The following is a 15,097-nucleotide window of genomic DNA, read 5'->3' as shown; positions in this document are numbered from 1 at the left end:
CAGAGACCAGCCATGGGAGGAGCCATGGTGGAGGAAGGGCTGACGATACTTGGGGGCCGACTGACGGAGACAGAGCCGTTGGAGGAGGAGCCCAGGGTGGAGATGAGCAGACAGAAAGCCACAGTGACACTGGGCCAAGGGCCAAGGCATACCCACGGCTAAGGTGACCGAGGCGGGGATCGGGAAGACCGCGCTGGAGCCAGAGTGACCAAGGATGAAGGTGGAGCCGGAGGGAAGGAGGAGCTTGACAGAGCCATTGGAGTCCCGAGGCGGCAGATGGTCGACCACTGACCAAGGCGGAGCCGGAGGGACGAGGGAGCCTGGTGGAGCTGGTGGGATGACAGGTCATGGTGGAGATGAGGGAGGCAGGAGCCAAGGTGTAGCCGATGGGTCAGAGGGCCGAGGTGGAGTCCGGGTCTCGGAGGCTGGAGGTGGAGACATGGGATACTCAACCCCCAAGGTAGCTGGCAGCTGGAGATCCCGAAGCTCATCCGACCCACTGGCATTGGCGTGCTGTGGGTCAGCTGAGATGTCTTCAGGTGCCAGCAAACCCAGGGCTGATGGACTGGCTGGCAGAGGAGGTGGGAGTGGGAGGCTGGGTGTGACCTGCTTGGAGGCTGGAGAGGTGCTGGCTGACGGAGAGCTGGACAGGACCAGCGGAGACTCGGTAATGAAGGAGAGCTGGGCGGGACCAGCGAAGATGAAGGAGAGCTAGACATGACCAGCGGAGACTCAGGGGACATGAAAGATACAGAAGACACTGGAAGTTCGGGGGAACTGAGAGCAACCTCTCAATGAGAGCTGGACGGGACCAGCGGAGACTTAGGGGACATGGGAGATACAGGAGGCGGGATGAGGGCTGGCTGATCTCTGGTTTGGGAGTGGGGCTGAAGATATCCTCCACAGGACAGAAGGAGAAAAATAGTAAATTTTTAGGACCGTCCACTAGAAGCGTGCCTTCGATCACTCGCTCCAGCAGGTGTGGTAAAAAAGCACAGAGCGAGCGATCCGGGAAGTTCGTAAGGCACGCCGGATCTAAAACGTCCAGAGTATGACTTTCCAACAAAGAAAAGGGGCTGAACGCCAAGCAAAGGGGCTGAACTGCTGGGAGATCCATCCCGAGAGAGGTGACAAAATGAACAAAAACAAAAAAGGAAAAACACCGCTTTGAAGTCTTGTTTTTCGGTCTGGTATTCTGTAACGTGTAGCAGGTAGCCTATACAAGCAGCGCACAACAACGGAGTAGAATCCAAAACGGTTATTTAATAAATCCACAAAGGCAATCAGGAACAGAACCACACATAAAACATAAACACAATACCGGACAAAGGAACTGAAGCAAACACAGTTCTTATGCTGCCTTTACGTGCTCTAGGAAATTCAACCCAGAAATAATTTATGGAACGGTGCTCTTTTAATCTTAGCAGATACTTATAATGCTTTAATGCTACTAAATCATTAGTTACATTAATGTTTTAATGTTACTTAATGCTATTAATGTTACTAAATCCAGACATTACTTCCGGGTTGAAGTGGGAATTATCTAATTTCCTAGAGTATGTCAAGGCAACATTAAATACAAGGGAGAACGCAATCAGGGAGAACAGAAACAGGTGAGGTGCAATTAACAACCAAGGGAACTAATGAATGAAAACAGTTGAACAAGAACATTGAACGAAACCAAAACAAAACAACAGAACCGTGACACATATAACAAAACTGCTAAAATACAAATCTAAAAATAAAAGCTAATTCTAAATATTAATAAAACTACAATAATACAAAAACAAAACTATGCACTTGCCCATCTCCCTTTAGAATTCCCACTTTTAGAAATTCTTAAATGAAGGCTGGTTATCGTTAATAATATTGTTTTAACAAATCGCTTTGTGACCCCCCCAAAAAGATGATCTTAAACATCGAATTTAAATTAAACCAAAAAAGTATTTAAATGTACAATGCTAGAACATCTATTCTTTTGGTTGGTCATATTTTCCTGATGTTTGATTGCACAAAAGTTATCATAAATTTCTCTATTTCATAAAAAAGCCACAAAACTGTAGAACCCCTAGATCCATCTTGGGGTCCCCAGTTTGAGAACCACTGTTGTAGATAATGTTCAGTTACTTGCACGGACTGACTGTTTCACTTTATAAGACCTCAATAAATTGTTAGGAGCCACAGCACTTAGTTTATTGTTACCTGTATCTGCTTTTTAAATTTAAAGTAATGGCATCTATGGACTCACTAAGGCTTCACGTAAAATCTTTATACTGTTCTACTGAGCAAAATCACCTATAGTACATTGGACCTCACTTTGGGCACTCACTTTAAGGGACACTTGTTATACTGTCAGCTTTTATGTGTGCCATGTTTCATGATCGTTTTGTGGGCACTGGCCATGGTATATAAGCCCTTATCTTGTCCAGGATGACTGAAGGGTCTGATATGAGTGTGTACAGACTGGCCCTGCTGTAATACAGAGCGGAGAACAGAGCTGCAACAGAAACTGAGAACACGAGTGAGACAGAGGATCGGTGGGACTTCTGCTCGGGTACATGGCGTGTTTTTAGGGGCTTAGCGACTCTCTCCCACTGCGTCAGGATGGCCTGCCGTGCACCTTCCCATCGGCCGGGTCCACACAAGCGAAACTGGTACGGGGTGCAGGGCCCAAAGACCACTTTTAAACCCAGTCTAGGGTCTGTCAGGAGCAACTTTAGAATGGAAGGTCGAATGCCAACTTCTTTAGCAATTTCATCCATGTACGGGATGTAGTCCACCTGGATGGTGTGCCTCTGTGTAGCTACATACCTGCATGAGAGTATTATTATGAGTTACCAAGAAACACTCAGACAACACACTGGGATATAAAATTATAATGTTAATCATGGGATCCTGTGCCCCAGTAGAGCTTCAGGTCTAGCAACTCCCCTGATGTTAATGTATTATCTGTTCATGTAAGGTGTTAAGTGTGTAGAACCTTTGAGCCATTTCCTCCTCTTTTGCTTTAATGTCTTTCAGCATTGCACTCATTGAAGGCAGCTTGCAAAGTCCTAAGTAAACATATCACAATTTGTTATATAAAACACAGTTTATTTAAAAGCATGCCAAGATTACATTTTCCGTGATGTATTTACATGTAAATAAAAGTAAAATCTTATTTTCAGCAATGTTGAGACAATATTATTTATAAACTATTATTAATGATTTACAATTACTTTATTAATGTATACTTATTATAAAATGTTACCAGTACTTTTCATAAAACTTTTATCCATTAAAGATATACATTAGTTAAAGGAGTCATTGGATGAAAATCCAAATTTTTCTGTGTTTAAGTGCTATAATCGGGTCCCAGGTGCATCTAGCAACCCAGAAAACATGACAAACACGTAAAAGCAGGATCTTATTATAATATTACCACCCCTTAATCTACACAATTCCACCCACGGCACTGCCGCCATTGTTGTTTTCACAAGCGACAGTGGTGTACGTGATGCCATGGCAAAAGTTCGTGGACAACATGCAATGTAGTCGACGCACAGAGTCCTAACCTCGGAAGAGACAGGCGCGGATTTATTTTATTTTTAGTGGAAATCCCTCAGAAACCATAAGTAAAAACCTGCTTGTTTGCGTGAATCACTTCAAGCCGGAGTGCTTTATCAACCTGGGACAGTATAATCAGGATTAGCTTCAAAGTTGTTCCTTAAGAGGGATCGAGACCAACTGAACGAGACAAATCTGCTGATGTAAGTAATATTTATCAACAGTCTGAATTGACGTACATGTACCGTATATATAGGAGGATAACGTTAGCATATGATAGCGAAGGGAGCTAAGTCAGTGACGGCTAAATAGAACATTCAAAGCCAGTGTTAAACTTTATATGTATATGTTATTTGGCACAGCGGTTAGTTTCGTTTTAAACGTATCAAGTCTTTAGGCAGAAAAATCTGTCACAGCATACTAGTTATGCTCTCACGTTGTGTGTGTAACGTTATAACTTGTCAAGGACACATGCTAAAATCCACGTACTGTAATTCCGCTGAGATCTCCAGGTGCGCATTCTGTGGATTTTAGGCTAGCATACACGCACAACGTGAGCGCATTAAGATGCGCTGTTTGCTGTGACGTATTTTTTAGTCTCCGGACGAATGATTTGAGACTTTTAAAATGAAACTTACCGCAGAGGAGTTCAGGAAACATAATTTAGCTAAACAATTACCATGGCAGTACTACACGTGTGTTCTATTGACACGCCGGACGGAAAGGGGGTGGGGTGCGCTCTAACTCATTATCATTTAAAGAGACATGCACCAAAACGGGTTGCTGTGAGCATAGCTGGTTTTTGACGAGGCAAAAAGGATTTTGTTTACACAGCCATTTTGTGTTTTTAAGCAAAATATGTTCCAGACATTTCATGAAGACCGTAATAAATCATACCAACTTGTTGAAAGTGCTCATCCGATGAGTCCTTTAATAAAAAACCACCCTGTATTTCCCTATTTATTAGTTCAGCAGCATGTTTGTTACCTTTAAAAACTCGCGTGGCCCAGCGTGCTTGAATCTCAGAGATTGGCATAATGGCTCCCAGAGGCTGAATCAGACCAATCACAGCCAAAGTTGGGCGCTCAAGGTTTGTTGGATATATATATTTGTACAGGGACACCTTATTCTTAGAGACAGGAGTTATATGTGAAGAGAGGAAGGGGAATGAGAAAGTGTAGCCTGTACAAAACACCACCAGATCGATGTTGTCCTCAATGGTGCCATCCTCAAACACCACACTTGAACCACGAAACTCTCGCACGTTCGGCTTGACCATGACCGTACCAGAGAGAATGCGGTTCGGTAAATCATCATTGACCATGGGATGTTGGCTGAAAAGTCTGGAGGAAAAACAACAACACTTACAGTACAATCCAGTGGTGAGGAAGATACTTGAATGGTCGATGCTGCAGTATATTATACCAAATATGATTAATAGAAAAAAGCAATCCTGAAGCCAAGACTGACCAAGTCTGAAGTCTTTATATGTACCTGTGGGCAGGCTGCAGTCCATACAGCTTGTGATTGAATCTTTGATTGAGTTGTTTCTCTCCCATATTGTTGATAAATCCATTTGGCAACAATTTCTGAAGCCACATAAATGCTCTAATATTAAAGATCATATCTGAAGGAACACCACTGGGTCCGACACGATTTATAATCCAAGAACCTTTCCGGGTGCTCAGATAAACCTGGAATTGAGGTAAGAGAATAAGTAATCTGATTAGTGGCTATATAACTAATTGTTTGCAAGCTTCTATAAGAGTGACAATCTTATCCAACACAATGACATCTGACCTAAATAAAATGACCATATGATTTGAGGCCTTTGATTTCTTGGGCGTATTACGTAATATATCTGTGCTCGATACACTCCCCCAGCAATCGTACAGGTTTCGGGAAGTTTTTTTTCGAACATATAAAACTGTTTCGTAACAATTTTTCTTAGTCCCAATTCTCCGGGAAAAGCATGCGGCACGCCCATGCGGCAGCAAGGAGAGCAGGAGAAGGAGCATGCGCAGACGTCACTTTCACTTGTGTGCAGGAGAGAGAGAGAGAGAGAGAGAGCATACGTTCGCGAAGTTCAGGTGTTTGTTTGTTCACTGCATTTGGGTGATGAATGTTATATAAATGGTGGATATAACACTGGATTTGGAGATCGTTTGAGACTGATATATGGAGCCGTCCCAGCACTAAAAGATGCCGGACATGAACCGCATGCGGTGAGTGAAAGTGATGTCTGTGTTTTGTTGGCAATGGGTGCGCACGTTAGTGATGAGTGGATGGCGGTTAAATCCGCGGGCACTGCGGATGATCTGCGGGTCTGGTGGATCGGGTAATAAAAAAAAACCTTCTGATTAATTGCAGGTGGTTCGCAGGTGGATGAGATCACATACAAATATTAACTAAATTTCTCTAAAAATACAAATGCATTTTAAATGCCTTTTTCATCAGGCAGACGCTAATTTGCACTCATTTAAAAGAAATATACACATAGTGGCGGTAGAGGGGGTCCATTTCTTAAAGCAGTAATGGAGGCGAAACAGATCCGAGAGAAATTTTAAAAGGGAGAATTAAAAACAAAACAAAAGAAAGAAAAGTACCGTGTGGGAGCGTTTTAGCCAAGTGGTTAATGAGGATGAATCAAGTGCTGGGTATGTAATATGCAACGACTGTGAGGCACTGTATGTATATGAAAGCCACAAGACTGGTACCTCGAATATGGTACATCATGTGTGTGCTAAATCGAAAGATTAGATTTAAGCAGTTGCAGACATAAACAGTGCTAGAAAACTTACTGTTATCCAGTAATTTGTGTGTGTTTGTGTGTTGCAGTGACAGAAGGGAGTAAAGCCTGTGCTTATTTTATTAAGAAAATGTAGGCTAATCTGGCCAAAGACAAACTTTTGTTTTATAAATAAATGTTCATTTAAAAGCATCTTACGATCAGCATATTATTTTACTATCAGAGATTGGCAGATTAGTTCTAACGTCACTGAATCTGAATACTATCATGCTTAAAACAAAGAATTAAGTAATTAAAGTGACGAACGGGTGCGGAGAAAAAAAATTTTCAGAGAAAATTATATGTGCGGGCGGGTGGCGGGCGGATCATTTATTTGAAGCAGCGGATGCGGGTGACATTTTAGCTCATCCACGCATCTCTAGCGCACGTGCTTTAGTTCAGCCTAGGAAAATAGGCAAATAGTATTTTTCTCCAGAAAGTTTTATGTCCTACTTACAAAATGTTTTGATTTCAGTGCGTTTTCTCTTGTTTTGTGACCTTAATTATCGTGTTGTGGACTTAGTTTGTATTACTCCCTTAGTTATTGTTTCCTGTCTAGTGTTGTAGTTCTTTCTAGTTCCTTTTTCTATTGGTTGTGTGTTCATTAGTTTCAGGTGTCCCTTGTTATCCCGTTTGTTAACCTCTGTTTATATAGCCCTAGTGTTTTCCATGTCTTTTGTCAGACTTTTTATGTGGAGTTTAGTCTGTCTGTGGATGTATTCAATCTCTGGGTTAACTTGTTTTGTCCTGTTTTATTTGTAATAAATGTTTATACTGCATTTGGATCCGCTGCCTTGCTTGCCTGGTTTCTCCACATTACATAAAAAGGTTGGAAACCCTTGCTGTATAAGAGTAGTTATTTACACGCTAAAATTATTTCCATTACCTGTTTGGCCATTCTGCTCAGCTCCACGGCAATATCTCCTCCAGAGTTTCCAATGCCAAGCACAACTACCCTCTTCCCTCTCCATTCTTCAGGGGTTTTGTATTCACGGCTGTGGAAGAATTTCCCCTTAAATGTGTCTATTCCTAGAAACAAACAGACACTGTAATGGAACAGACATGTAGAAACATTGACCAAACAGAAAGGTAAAAGACAAACTTTTGTTTTATAAATAAATGTTCATTTAAAAGCATCTTACGATCAGCATATTATTTAAATTAATTGCCGTTAGCCGCTCTTTACGGCTTGACATTATAATTTTGCACTTAAAACGCACGGAGCAAGTTTGTTTGCTGTTTGATCCGTGGCCCATTCAAGTCGTTCAGGCTTTGTTTTGCTAATCGAGAAGGCGTCTTCCAGCTGTATTCTGTTCGCGCTAATCTCAACACTTACTTAAGCAGTGCCTCTGCGCTGGCGCGGTAGTGTCAGCCCTTCTCTTGTGTGAAGACCGACGAGTGTAAAGACCTGCGACTCTACCTGCGCGACTCCACCGAGCAAAGACACCAGCAAGGCGCATCACTATATTTAACATAAGCTTTGTTTTTATTTACGTGTATACTAACACCATGTGTTTCAAGTTTATTCCTTTACTCCACCACATACAGCGTTCTCACCCAAGACGCAAGGCACGACGCGCTCACTTTCACGCGCGTCCCCATTCACACATCCCCTTCTACACCTCTGTCTCTCTCTATGGGTCTCTGGAACTGCCAGTCAGCTGTGAACAAGACTGACTTCATCCATGCGTTTGCCAGCCAGTCTGACATTCACATTCTTGGTCTTACTGAGACATGGATTCGTCATGAAGACTCAGCTACACCCGCTGCTCTCTCCACAAACTACTCCTTCTCTCACTCTCCCCGCCAAACCGGAAGAGGAGGAGGCACAGGTTTGCTTATCAACAATAATTGGAAATATTCCCCACTATCTTCCCTATGCAACAACCATTCATTTGAATACCATGCTGTTAATATCACTTTTCCCACTCAGCTCAGTGTTGTTGTAGTTTACCGCCCCCCAGGTCCTCTTCACAACTTCATTGAAGAGTTAGATGTGTTGCTCTCATCATTCCCGGAGGATAGCGGCCCTCTTGTAGTCTTCGGGGACTTCAACATCCACCTAGAGAAACCCTATGCCTCTGACTTCCACACCCTCACCGCCTCGTTCGACCTCACGCGCTTCGCCACAGCCTGTACTCACAGATCAGGAAACCAGCTTGATCTCATCTACACCCGTAACTCCACCACAGATAACATTCAAGTCACACCGCTTCACATTTCTGACCACTTCTTCATCACTTTCAACATACTCCTTCCTATATGCACTACACCAACACCACCACCCGTTTATTTTAGACGGAACCTCCGCTCTCTCTCTCCTAGCACCCTCTCTGCTAAAGTCACATCCTCTCTTCCCTTTGCATCTCTAGATGCTGACACCGCCACCAACACCTTATGCTCAACACTTACATCCTGTCTAGATAACCTTTGTCCTCTGTCCTCCAGACCAGCCCGCGCCACCCCCTCCTGCCCCTGGCTGTCTGACATCCTCCGTGAACAACGGAGTACACTCAGAGCTGCTGAAAGGAAATGGCGCAAGACCAAGAATCCCGCTGACCTAGGGGACTACCAGTCACTACTGTCCTCCTTCTCTGCTAGTGTTACCACAGCTAAAACGTCTTTCTATACCACCAAGGTAAGCAATGCTCCTAACACTCGGCAGCTTTTCAAGACGTTTAACTCTCTTCTTTGCCCCCCTCCTCCCCCACCCACTTCATCTTTGACCGCGGAGGACTTCGCTGTATTTTTCACTGAGAAAACGTCATCCATCAGCGAACAATTCTTAGCACCTCAGACCTCGGTACACACCTCCCTCACTTCAAACATTGAACTCTCCTCTTTCACCCCACTGACTGACACTGAAGTCACCAGACTTCTCTCCAGCCACCCCACCACCTGTCCCCTTGACCCAATACCCTCCCATCTCCTTCAGGCCACATCCAGCACACTCGCACCTGCACTCACACACATCATCAACACCGGCACCTTTCCATCCACATTCAAACAGGCCCAGGTCACACCCCTACTGAAGAAACCCACATTGGACTCCTCTACTACTGACAGTTACAGACCTGTTTCTCTCCTCCAATTTATTGCAAAAACACTTGAAAGGGCAGCTTTCAACCAGGTGTCGTCCTACCTATCCCAGAACAAACTACTTGATGACAAGCAGTATGGCTTCAAAACAAACCACTCCACTGAGATTGCACTGCTATCGGTCACAGAAGCACTGCGGCTAGCCAAGGCGGAATCTAAATCCTCGGTCCTGATTCTGCTAGACCTATCTGCAGCGTTTGACACTGTCAATCACCAGATACTGCTAGCAACCCTGTCATCACTAGGAATCTCAGGCTCTCCTCTCCGCTGGTTCAAATCCTACCTCTCCGGCAGATCCTTCAGGGTGTCATGGAGGGGCTCGCTGTCCACTGCCCACCACATGATCACTGGGGTCCCTCAGGGATCGGTGCTTGGACCGCTATTTTTTTCAATCTATACGTCATCCTTGGGACCTATCATACGGACACATGGCTTCTCCTATCACTGTTATGCTGACGACACCCAGATCTACATCTCGTTTCACCCAGACGATACCACTGTAGCAGCTCGCATTACTGCCTGCCTAGAGGACATCTCGGCTTGGATGAAAGAGCATCACCTCCAGCTGAATCCTGCCAAGACAGAACTACTCATGTTTCCGGCACACCCCACGGTGCAACACGATCTCACCATCCAACTTGGCAATACCACAATTACTCCTTCCAAAACAGCCAGGAACCTCGGAGTCATATTTGATGAACAGCTGTCCTTCAATGATCACATTGCGGTCATGCCGATATGCCTTATTCAGCATTAGAAAGGTTAGACCCTAGTGAGATAGACCCTAGTGAGCATGCGGCACAACTCCTTGTCCAGGCCCTGGTAATCTCAAGGTTGGACTACTGCAATGCTCTCCTTGCTGGTCTTCCTGCAAAGGCTATCAAACCGCTCCAGCTGGTTCAGAACGCAGCAGCACGCCTCATCTTCCAACAGCCCAAAAGGGCTCATGTGACGCCCCTTTTCATCTCCCTCCACTGGCTACCGGTTGAAGCCCGTATCAGATTCAAGTCACTAATGCTTGCCTACAGGACTATCACTGGATCTGCACCGACATACTTTCACACCCTCCTACACTCCTACACCCCATCAAGATCCCTGCGTTCTACAAACCAGCGGCGTCTTGTACTGCCTTCCCATAAGGGCAGTAAATCGCTTTCCCGCTCATTCTCATTCACAACTCCTTTCTGGTGGAACATTCTTCCTAATTCGGTCCGGTCAACCACATCTCTCACAACATTCAAAAAAACTACTTAAAACCCACCTCTTCTGTGAATACTTGACAGACAAATGAAGAAAAAAAAAAACACACTAACCCTCTCGCTTTCTCTCAACAGGTAGTGGTCTAGCTTTTGTTAAAACTAGTAACTTTGTATTGGCACCTATTGCATTATTGCTCCTGTATGACATATCGCTTATTGCTCCTTATACTCTTTGTAAGTCGCTTTGGATAAAAGCGTCTGCTAAATAACTAAATGTAAATGTAAAAGTTTACATTCCTGAATTGTTATTGCATATATGTTTGTATACACTGTGATCAGAGGACAATTATTAGTTAAGTCACTGACATCTGTCAGTTGAGCCATTATTTGCCATTATAAATAAGGGAATTTAGAGTCTCAAACTCAAGTTTCCATCTCTAGCTAGGGCTGTAGTCAAGTCCACCATTGTCGAGTCCAAGACAAGTCCAGGTCAAGTCCGAGTCCAAAGAGGTTCGAGTCAAGGCAAGTCCGAGTCCAAAGAGGTTCGAGTCCAAGTCAAGTCCGAGTCCAAAGAGGTTCGAGTCCAAGTCAAGACCGAGTCCAATTGAGACAGTCAAGACAGAGACAGAAAAAAATCATGACTACAAGACCACATACTTAACTATTGATAATTTATGTGATGCAAGAGACAGCATATCTTCTATTCTAAGATAATCATTTTCATTATTGTTTGTAATGATCAAAAAGCAGATAAAATAAGGTCATTTTATTTTTACTATAGGTATAGCACTAAAGTCACAAAGCCGAAGTGTAACTGTTTATTACATTTTTAAGGAACTTTTTTATCAGCCCTCCTAACAGCAAGGTTGTGCAGCAATGAACACTTTTGTGCATGTGTGTGTGTGCGTGCGTGCGTGAGCATGCCTGCCCGTGCACGTGCGTGTTCGATAGAGAAGCCGCTTGAAAGAGCAGAGGCTCAACGGCTCGTTTATAAGCACGTTTATAAGCACGTTTATAAGCACGTCGGTGCCCATCCTTAAATAACATGTTCATCACAATGACAATAAAAATACGATCAATCTTATCTTTAAGCCCTACTTTCCAAACTTTCTAAAATACTCAAATGCAATGCTAACTCTGAAACATGGCATTAACTTACCTCTCTTTGTGATGCCTTTGCAGGTGTCTTACGAAATTGGATGTTGTCCCACATGTTTTGGGGAAAGTTTTGTTGCAAAAAGTTTCCTTTTAAGCGCACTGTCGATACATTTATTATGGTTTGTAAAACCAATCTGTATTATGCCACTGCTCGCTGACATCGTGCCTGATGAATGATTGACGCTTGTTCGCGCCGCGGACGAATCGTTCATTTGAACCGGTTCTTTCTTTTTAGTGAACCGGTGGAACCAGTTCAGCTGAATCGTTCCCGTTTAGCGTCTCCCGTAAACACTTAATATTATCCACAAATTAATTCAGTTATTCACTTTCTGGCGTGCATGACAGTCCCGCGGATTTGAACCAATATACCAGAGTTATTTAGTTACAACAACAGCACACACTGAACTGAACTGCTGTGTGAAAAGAGAACTTATGAGCACGCGCAGCTCTCGTTCTAGAGTCGAGAGTCGGCAACAGTTTTCGGATCATTAGTTTTCGGATCACAAGAATATTGCTCTATCAATGTTTTGTTTTTAAGGAGAAAATAAAACATATATCGCTGGACTCGGACGAGACCGACTAGAACATTTTCGAGACCAAAAATAATGTAATTGCCAGCCAAATGTTTAATGACAGCTCTACTGTATTTGCAAGCCCAGAAAACATACTAATTCTAAACAATAGTTGCTTTTAACGTGAAATGCATTTCTGCTTACAAGGGAATTGTGATAAGACTAAATGACACTTGTACACCTAAAAAATGCCAGTCTGTGTTTATGGTGTGTGACCCAATTTGACCTGCCATCGATATTATGTTGCACTTTGCTCAGAGTAAACTGTTTTTGCTTTGTCATTATTCTGTGTTGTACCTGGAAAGTCCTGTAGAGGGAGGTGAGGGCGACAGTGGTGACCTGTGCAGACCATCACAGCATCAAACACCTGCTTTTCCCTCTTGCCATCCTTAGACTCTGTTTCTACATCCCATTGGCCAGAGTGAGGGAAGTCTGGCCTTGGTGTGACATAAAGGACTTTTGTCTAAGAAAGCCCAAATAAATATGTGATCATGTAATATCCCTCCATATTTAAGCGTATTTAATCTATATTTATATTCTAGTTTTGACAGTGCCATTCATTATACAGTAACTGTGCATGCCTGACCTGGAAGCGGATGTGCCGAGTAAGCTGAAAGTGTTCAGCATACATGCGGAAGTAATCCATGATGAGAGAGTGGTGCATGAAATTTGGGAAGTGTGCAGGGATGGGGAAATCACTGTAACACATCATCTCCTTAGCAGTGTTGATAATCAAAGAGAAGTAAATGCTGGCCTGCTCGGGATCTGGATTTTCCTAATATAGAGAAAAATGAAGCAAACAGGATCAGCTGGACAGAATCTTGTGTAATCCTGTTCTGATTCTGGTGTTCCACAGGGTTCAGTGCTTGGTCCCCTCCTACCCTACACATTTTATGTGTATATTTTTACAGCTTCTCATATACAGATGATATTCAGCTATACCCTGTGCTGTAATGACAGTTCTTTATCTGTTGTTCCAGCCTGACCTCTGTACCCTACAGCTGGGTTAAACAATAATACTGTTATCCAAGTAAGACAGAAACTAAGGGAAGTGTTTGATGATCACCTAAACTTTGCTGACCCCCTTTGCTGGTCATGCAGTTTTTAAAAAAGACACAACCTATTTCTATTTAAAGATTTATTTAAATAATATTTTATGGGGTGAATGTTTGTGGTACTCATTAATTAGAGAGACAGGTTAATCAGTTCTTGTACCCTAAATCTCCAGAGTCCTCCAATGTCATCACTGCTCTCAAAACACACCGGTTCCAGACCTTCATCCAGGCAACATTTGATGCAGGTCATCCCAGAGGTTCCACCTCCAATCACAGCAACACGCTTAGCCATGTTGACTTACAACCTTTAGGCAACACTTAAAAAAAGGAGATAAAAAAATTCTGAAGATCAGATCTGTGATTGAAAATGAGCTGACTACATTTTTTCACTAGTATGTGTGTTCCCTGGGATCAAACACATGAGCTTTATTTTGCTGAGGCACAAGTTGTATTGTACAGTTCACAAATAATATCAGCATTAACTTTTTCAACATTACGAGTTTGGGGTTTGTTTGTTTACAATTATTGTCAATTTCATCCAGCAATGTGATAAGCTTTCAGTAAGTGTGTCAAGCTTATACGTTTCAAAAAGGTCATAAAAACGTCACATGCATAAAATAAAATATCTAAATAAAATAGTTTTACATGAAGTTGGTCACACTGCTGCCTGCATTAAGTGTAGTCCAGATACTATTAGTTCTTCTTTAAACAGTGTAGAAAGCATTCGAGAGCTCTTTTTTCTCGTGGACAGTTTTTTTTGTAATAGTTATACAAGCTTATCGGCGTGTAACGTGTAATGTTGCATAGTGGTCCTTGTTCTTATATAATCGTGTGTACAGCGATACACACGATGCGATCGCATCGTTTTGCGCATGTTATTTACAGTACATTTCAAAAACTGTGTTGCGAAAGCTACAATTCGCAGTAAATATTTGTGAAACTTAACCATAACGGTAAATCTGGATGTGAACAACAGGGTTTTCAGCCGGATTCGTATAAACAATTTATTAGCAATGTTGTAATGTACGCCTGTGTTGAAATGAAAGTATTTCGTTCCGAACGAGGATAATTGTATCAATGAAAAGTTTTTTACATTGTGTCTTACCTAGAATAGCAGTGAGTGTAGATCACGGTAACGTTAGTTACACTGAAAGAAACATATAGAACACTACACCACACCCCTTTTCAGGGTTGCCAGATCTATGCAACAAAACAGGGTAAAATGGCCTCTCAAAACTAGCCAAAAAATATCCCAGTTACCTTGGCCCAAATACGAAAACTCAAAGTATGCAAAAAATTAAAATGATGTTTTTATAAACATTATAAATAGCAACAAGATCGGCAACCTGTTAGCATAACATGTAAATGACGCACAATTAAATGACACTTAAATGACACAATTAAATGAGACTTAAAAGTAATTGATTCAATACAAGTTCAAAAGTTGTCAAACTAAAAAAAGATGCAACAACTGTTTAAAAGTAGGCCACGTTTGCGAGATTACCCCAAATTTGGCAACACCTGCACTTTTGCCACAGGGCGGAGATTGACCATCATACCTTGACCATCAGTAAATATTTAAATTTCGGATTACACACTACAACGTCCTATTTGTAAAATAAACGTAGTGTTCTAACAATAAGAAAAAGAAAAAAAATACGAAATATTATTTATAAATAC

At 42.6% G+C, this 15,097-nt stretch overlaps 1 protein-coding gene across 1 annotated transcript; it reads right to left on the bottom strand.

Annotated features, from left to right (window-relative positions):
• Positions 1-2,363: 2,363 nt before the first annotated feature.
• On the bottom strand, positions 2,364-14,589 carry LOC130569443 (flavin-containing monooxygenase 5-like). The gene is made up of 9 exons (XM_057359100.1): positions 14,523-14,589; positions 13,578-13,734; positions 12,949-13,137; positions 12,660-12,825; positions 7,221-7,363; positions 5,041-5,240; positions 4,534-4,889; positions 2,981-3,053; positions 2,364-2,811 (listed from the first exon to the last, which is right to left on the bottom strand). The coding sequence occupies exons 2-9, from the start codon at positions 13,707-13,709 to the stop codon at positions 2,376-2,378; spliced, it is 1,695 nt and encodes a 564-aa protein (XP_057215083.1). The 5' UTR covers positions 13,710-13,734; positions 14,523-14,589; the 3' UTR covers positions 2,364-2,375.
• Between the last annotated feature and the right edge of the window lie 508 nt (positions 14,590-15,097).

The sequence above is a fragment of the Triplophysa rosa genome, linkage group LG18 (assembly GCF_024868665.1).
Source record: "Triplophysa rosa linkage group LG18, Trosa_1v2, whole genome shotgun sequence".
Taxonomy (NCBI): domain Eukaryota; kingdom Metazoa; phylum Chordata; class Actinopteri; order Cypriniformes; family Nemacheilidae; genus Triplophysa; species Triplophysa rosa.
Note: the sequence above shows the minus strand (reverse complement) of the source record. Positions and strands in the feature narration are given on the sequence as shown.